Source organism: Phytophthora parasitica (genome assembly GCF_000247585.1).
Source record: "Phytophthora parasitica INRA-310 unplaced genomic scaffold supercont2.35, whole genome shotgun sequence".
In the NCBI taxonomy this organism is placed as follows: domain Eukaryota; phylum Oomycota; class Peronosporomycetes; order Peronosporales; family Peronosporaceae; genus Phytophthora; species Phytophthora nicotianae.
This window is the reverse complement of record NW_008649021.1, coordinates 280,102-286,209: the sequence shown is the minus strand read 5'-3', so window position 1 is coordinate 286,209 and position 6,108 is coordinate 280,102. Positions and strand designations below refer to the sequence as shown.

Here is a 6,108-nt window from a genome sequence, read left to right as displayed (position 1 = left end):
GGGTGCACGTTCTTGAAGTAAACCTTAATCACCAGATCCACGTAGCCCTTGGTGTCGTCCGAGCTCACTGGGGTGTACGAGCGCATCACCAGTTTGCCCTCGCTGTCGGTGTAACGTAGAGAGATGTGCTGACCCACAGGAAGTCCCAGGATGTGCTGCGGAGATGGCAAAGCGAAGCGGAAGCGACGCGTGTCATGTGATAGCGTCTGCTTCTCCACTAGTGGCAGATGTACGGTCGGGGGCAAGTCCCCCGGCTTAGCGGGAGCCTGCAGCGTCACGGGCGTCGAGTCTCGTGGCTTCAGATTCGCCAGCAACATAAAGATCGTCGTGCCTGCCACGAGCGCAACGCCCAGAAGCACGCGGAAGTCCCCGCCCACTAGAGCCAACAGCGCGTCCATCGTCTTACTGAGTCAAAGCAAGATTCCGAATGAGCATTGCGTCATTGCCAGCGAAATGATGGTGCCATCAAAAAGTGTAGTTTGTGTGTCACACATAATGGTGTTGAAACATAAACTACTTGTCGTATGGCGTATTGTATGATGTTGGATGGGCAATATTTCCTAGCCGCAGAATTGCTTATTGGAATAATGAGCGTGCGCGTGCAAGTGCTTGGAGGCTACCGTCGCCTGTTGCGGGCGAGTCGTCAGGCATTCCGTGGAGACGCGTACGCGCTGCAGCAGGCGCGTGCGGCTTTGCGTGACAACTTTATGGCCAACAGCCAGGTGAGCGACAAGGAGCAGCTGGACGAGCTAGTCAAGGGTATCGACGAGGCCGAGAGTATGCTGCTACACAACATTGTGCAGGGTCGCGCCAAGCAGGAGGAGGGCGAAGTCGCACCGCGCTTCGAGGTGAAGCTTACAGACCCGCAGCGCAAGGCGATGCGCCAGGACGAGGAGATCATGCCTCTGACGGAGAAGTCGGCCAACGAACCGCTTGTCATGAACTCGGGCAACGTCTGTCAGCGCCCGTCGTAGACGAACGGATACGATGAGTCAAATATATACAGCTTCTTTTGCCTAATGAGGTCGTGCAGCTCACAACTGTGAAGCATTGGAACTAGTTGAACATCATGGGGACTTTGTATTTTCGTTAGCTAGACGTACACCAGAGCGCACTGCGCGCTGTTTTAACGTTTCTGCCTCCCCCAAGTCACGCGTACATTCACTCAGCTCTCGAACGCATATCTTCACATAAAATCATCTATTCATGGTGGTTGAGACTCCCACAGCGGCGTCGAAATGCCCTTCCACCTCCAGATCACGGGGTGGGGTCGAGTGTTCTTGCGACCGCTGCTTGCTCTAATAGTTTAGTCAGCCTTAATCGCTGCCGTTCCCCGGCTGAGTTTGTAGGCGTCGTACAGGTACTTGCCGTTGAGCATGTCGACGAGCATGCGGAAGGTCGACTGCTGCTTCTTGCCTTTGCCGCCGCTCTTCTCGTCCTCTCCGTCCTCCGTGAGCGCCGAGACCTCCTGGTCCGTCATAGCTTGTGAGAGCCCGATCATGGCCACCAGCAGCGAAAGCAGCAGCAGAATGTAGCGCAGCGGGCACATCGTATTCGAGTAGTTAGGAGTGGAGGGCGGAACAGCGTCAATTGTGAACTGGGCAAGCTGCTGCCGACGTAAACTGCTTTTGAATGTCCCACCCCATCGAATGCAAGCCGTAAAGGTGTCAAACACCTGGCACGACGGAAATACCCATACCTTATAGAGCATACCTTCCTAATTCGATTCTAGTGGTTTTGAAAGATAGGAGGAGTTTGTGCTTTAGAGGATTCGTTAAAATAAGACCTGTAATTACCGATATGGATAAATCGAACGGGTTATCGATATTTCACCGAGTTCACGATCGGATGAAAATCCAGACGCTGCTTCGAAAGATGCCAGGAGGCACGCGCAAGCTGAACATGAGAACTCATTCACCCCACAAGTTGGTTTGTGAAACCTTTCTTTAAATCGTTTCAGCGAAGGGTGCGGTTATTAATGCGGCAGGCCAAGCACTCTGATGAAGTGAATTGAGATTATTCCTGTTTGCTTTTAGATGCATGAGTCCTGCTTAGTACAAACAGCACATAAGGCGACCATGTTAGCCCAGATCACACGCAGGATGGGACACCGTGAGATCTCTGCAGTGGACATCGATCTCACAACCTTGTTTGCGTACGTTTTCGGCAACAACGGACTTAGTTTACGAATCAACCCGAAGTTGACTGTAGATTCGCAAAGCGCTGCAGCATGCAGTCTACAGATTCGCGACGTCAGGTTCGCTCCTTACAATTGCGGTGAGGGTGATACATGCGGACAGGAAATATATATTTTTTCGAAAGTATTTTATATATACATGTATATATTTTACTCATTTGCTAGAAATTAAATAAAACGATATTTTTCATATTACTGTGATACGGTGCACATTCGTACCTAATCGAGGCCGATTGATAATAGCCATCTTTGCCAATCAAAGCTCAAACCAATGGTGGGCAAGACTGCAGCCAAGCCTCCGACCTCTGCGCCTCCTGCCAAGAAGCGCAAGGCCTCTTCCTCCTCTTCCGTCCCGCTCCTCATCCAGAAGGATATATCCGCCGATGAAGTTGTGGATGCACATGAACTCGTGTCTCAAACGGACGTCCACAGCGCCACGAAAGCTCGAATGCTGCTCACTTGGTTACTATACCCTGTGACCCCAGAGGACTTCTACCAGAACTACTGGGAGCAGCGCCCATTGGCCATCAAACGTAATTTCCCCAGCTACTATGACGGATGGTTCAGCAAGCAGGAGATTGACCGTATCCTCAAGACTCACACGCTCGAGTACGGCACTGATCTGGACCTGACCAAGTATGTGGACAACACCCGCCACACACTCAACCCATCGGGCGCTGCAACGGCTAAACAGGTGTGGAAACACTACGATGACGGCTGCTCGGTCCGTCTCCTGTGTCCTCAAAAGTTCTCGGACAATGTGTGGAAGTTGTTGGCCACATTGGAGGATGAATGGGGCTGCATGGCTGGTGCCAATACCTACTTGACTCCGAAGAACACACAAGGGTTCGCACCTCACTTTGATGACATTGAGGCTTTCTTACTGCAGACAGAAGGATGCAAACATTGGAAGGTGTACAAACCGTTGAATGAGAGCGACATGTTGGCGAGGTATCCAAGTGGAAACTACAAGCCGGAAGACCTCGGCAAACCCACGCTTGAAGTGGACTTGGAACAGGGAGACTTATTGTATTTCCCTCGCGGTTTTATTCACCAGGCACGTGCACACAAGGAGAAGCACTCGCTGCACTTGACCGTGTCTACCGGTCAACAGAATAGCATGGGTAACTTCCTGGAAGTGCTGCTGCCTCAAGCATTGGCCGGTGCTATTAACACTAATGTGGAACTGCGACGCTCGCTGCCTCGTGATTATTTGGATTACATGGGAGTCATGCACTCGGATCGGGAAGGCGATCCGGAGAGACAGGCATTCGCTAACAAGCTCAAGGGTGCACTAAAGACTGTGCTCGGTGATGCCATGGGAATGCTGGACGCTGCGTCAGACCAGATGGCCAAGAACTTCCTGGTTGACCGCCTGCCACCGGCACTTGAGGACGAAGAGGAGAACTGCACGAGCGACAATAGCCCACTGCAAAAGATTACGGTCAACACTCAGCTCAAGCTGATACGACACGGCGTTGCGCGTCTTGTGATTGAGGATGGAAAAGCTGTGCTTTATCACTGCCGCGAGAACTCCCGTATGCACCACGAAGTTCCTATCTCGCCGCTTGAGTTCGAGTTGGATGATGCCGAGAGCATCGAGTTTATTCTCAGCAGCTACCCTGACTACTTCCGCGTAGGTGACATGCCTCACGAAGATCCCCAAGACCAGACAGAGCTCGCGAAGGCTTTGTATAAGGAAGGCATTCTCATGTTCCAGAAATCTTAGCTCTGTTCTGCTACATTGACGCTCTTTTACTTTATTTCAGCTTCCCCATCTTGTTCCAGTTATCGTACTCTACAAGTCCTTAGTTTCACAGTGGATTGAGCTCTCAGTTTTTTTTTCGAGTTATAAGGAGGATTTATATAAGAAAATCCGTGATTCGAGTTTCGTACAGGCTCGGGAGGGTGCACAATCAAGTACAACACTGTTGAGTCAGCTGGTGCATGTACGAGTTGACTCAGTGCTTATTGCTGTAAAAGCAAGCATCCGATACAGTACTGTAAGTTAAAAGAGGGCAACATGTACTTCGAAGTACTACGTAGTATTGATGTCTGAACGACAAACATTTCCCTATTTTTTTTTACTAGTAGTAAAACGACAAATATTTAATAACAAAAGCTAACATTTTTTTGGAATTGACTTTTCAAGTAAAAAGCCTAAACCATTCAAACACAGCATACACTAAATGTTTCAGTACTGTATGAAAGGCATGATCATGTTCCAGATATTGTAGATTTGTTCTGACACAACGACTTTACTGCACCTCTTTTGATATTTTTAAAAAAAATTCAGCACACACACATGTCCAAACAGTATGGTCCATACTAGCTAGGTAACCGTGATTCACTGGAGGCATGTGACTATTCGTCCTGAATTCTTCACTTAAATAGCTTCTGTAATTACCATTGGTATGTTGAGTCAGCGGTGTGTACAGTGAGTTTATATCATCTGTTATACGAGAAAGAGACAGCGTTAGCATAGCATCGCCTTCTCCTACGCCATCTTTAGTCAAACCAAAGAGATCAATTATTACGTTCGAACAATGATATGACTTCCTCAGTAAAATAGTAAAGCTGTGTGTGGGAGCGACTGTAGGAAATGTAGGCATGAATTCCTGTTGACTACACGTATTTTAAGCAGTCAGGCCACCTTCGCTTTTTTAAAGCGGCCTTTTTTTTTTACGAATTAAGCTTGCTACGATTTTTTTGAGCTATACATGTACCTGTGCTCCCTCATGCCTCCGGTAAACATTGGCGATATTGCCGTCCCGTAAGCACTCCATAGCACCGTGAGTACATTACCTGTATCTTCGACGAATACTACACACTGGTTGCGCTCTGACTACAGTCATCATTTTGACGATTTTGTCGGGACTCACTTCACATTTTACTCACTACCTTCGAAGTACATCCAAGCTCCAGAATTCATGCGTTTTATCTGCTTCTTATTTGCAGTGACGGGAACTCTTCTTGCAAGCTGCGATTCCTTGTCGGGTATCTCGAACGCGGACCAGATCAACCTGTCGCCGGGTGCTTCACCTGCCCTAAGCTTTCTGGGATGACCTCAAATACCGCGGTAAGAGGCTCCAGAACACCTCGCCGTCGAAAGACTCCAACTGGCAGGTTCTTGTGAACCAGACACAAAACCTCAGCCTGAGGAGCGTTCGCAACTTCGCTGTCGGCTGCCGTTGTAGTGAGTGCATCTACGATTCGCGTGGTTTTCTAAGTTCTTTGGTCTGTTTCACAAGCCACGAACATGAAAAAGCGAAGATCTTTTCTCAGAAACGTGTGAATTTGGCCGTTTGTGCTGAAGATGAAAAGTTGTGTTCGTTGATGTGTGCTGTATACATGAGGGGTATTTGAGCTTCGCACCTTTCACTATGCGAGCTTTCTTGCCTTGTCAATTGTCTCCATTCTATATCGCTTACAATTTGACAGCTACCAATGAAGAACTGTGAACATGACCTCCCCAGGCTCTGCTTCATATCCTATCGTGCTCGCCATGCTCGGCATGGCGCTGCGTATGAGTGCTGCCTTAGAGCATACTCGGACGTTGATATCCGTGCTGTTACTCGGGTTGCTTCAAGTAGGAAACCCTAGAAGCGAGCTGGGGTGCCTGCATGGTAGCCAAAGATATAATATATCTTTGGAATATTATTCCCTTAGGAAACAACGGAGAGTGAAAGTAGTGTATTGGTTGTCATTGGCTTGTTATGGATGCTGGAGGTTCATACGAACAGTGACGGAGGGTAAGACACATTGGAACAGTACGATGTGATACCTGTACCTTAACGTTTTGCTCACTGTGCGATTATTGACACTCGTCGATATTTCCTGTCCCTAATAGGGACAGGAAATAGGGAGTCCCCATACTAATGGGTGACGATGTTGGTAATTAAGCTTTGTAA

General features: G+C 48.6%; 5 protein-coding genes across 5 annotated transcripts in view; 3 read left to right on the top strand and 2 right to left on the bottom strand.

Annotated features, from left to right (window-relative positions):
- The window catches only part of PPTG_12659 (hypothetical protein), a 1,642-nt gene extending 1,198 nt beyond the window's left edge, over positions 1–444 (bottom strand). The window contains exon 1 of the mRNA XM_008909813.1: positions 24–444. Coding sequence (XP_008908061.1) covers positions 24–398 — 375 coding nt within the window. The 5' untranslated portion in view covers positions 399–444. The remainder of the gene's footprint in view (positions 1–23) is intronic.
- A 103-nt stretch (positions 445–547) lies between these two features.
- Positions 548–1,199, top strand: PPTG_12658 (hypothetical protein). Its single transcript, XM_008909812.1, has one exon. The coding sequence runs from the start codon at positions 588–590 to the stop codon at positions 972–974; it is 387 nt and encodes a 128-aa protein (XP_008908060.1). The 5' UTR covers positions 548–587; the 3' UTR covers positions 975–1,199.
- Positions 1,058–1,711, bottom strand: PPTG_12657 (hypothetical protein; the record flags this gene model as incomplete). The annotated part of the gene is made up of 1 exon (XM_008909811.1): positions 1,058–1,711. One exon carries the CDS (start codon positions 1,709–1,711, stop codon positions 1,307–1,309), a length of 405 nt encoding a protein of 134 aa, XP_008908059.1. The 3' UTR covers positions 1,058–1,306.
- Positions 1,712–2,448: 737 nt separating this feature from the next.
- On the top strand, positions 2,449–4,078 carry PPTG_12656 (hypothetical protein). Its single transcript, XM_008909810.1, has one exon. It carries the CDS (start codon positions 2,469–2,471, stop codon positions 3,924–3,926), a length of 1,458 nt encoding a protein of 485 aa, XP_008908058.1. The 5' UTR covers positions 2,449–2,468; the 3' UTR covers positions 3,927–4,078.
- A 1,624-nt stretch (positions 4,079–5,702) lies between these two features.
- The window catches only part of PPTG_12655 (peptide-methionine (S)-S-oxide reductase), a gene marked incomplete at both ends in the record, with an annotated part of 3,861 nt that continues 3,455 nt past the window's right edge, over positions 5,703–6,108 (top strand). Inside the window, one exon of the mRNA XM_008909809.1 lies at positions 5,703–5,786. Coding sequence (XP_008908057.1) covers positions 5,703–5,786 — 84 coding nt within the window. The remainder of the gene's footprint in view (positions 5,787–6,108) is intronic.

Excerpts from the sequence above, each read along its gene's own strand:
- PPTG_12658 (XM_008909812.1), top strand. The coding sequence starts at position 588 with ATGAGCGTGCGCGTGCAAGTGCTTGGAGGCTACCGTCGCCTGTTGCGG.
- PPTG_12656 (XM_008909810.1), top strand. The coding sequence starts at position 2,469 with ATGGTGGGCAAGACTGCAGCCAAGCCTCCGACCTCTGCGCCTCCTGCC.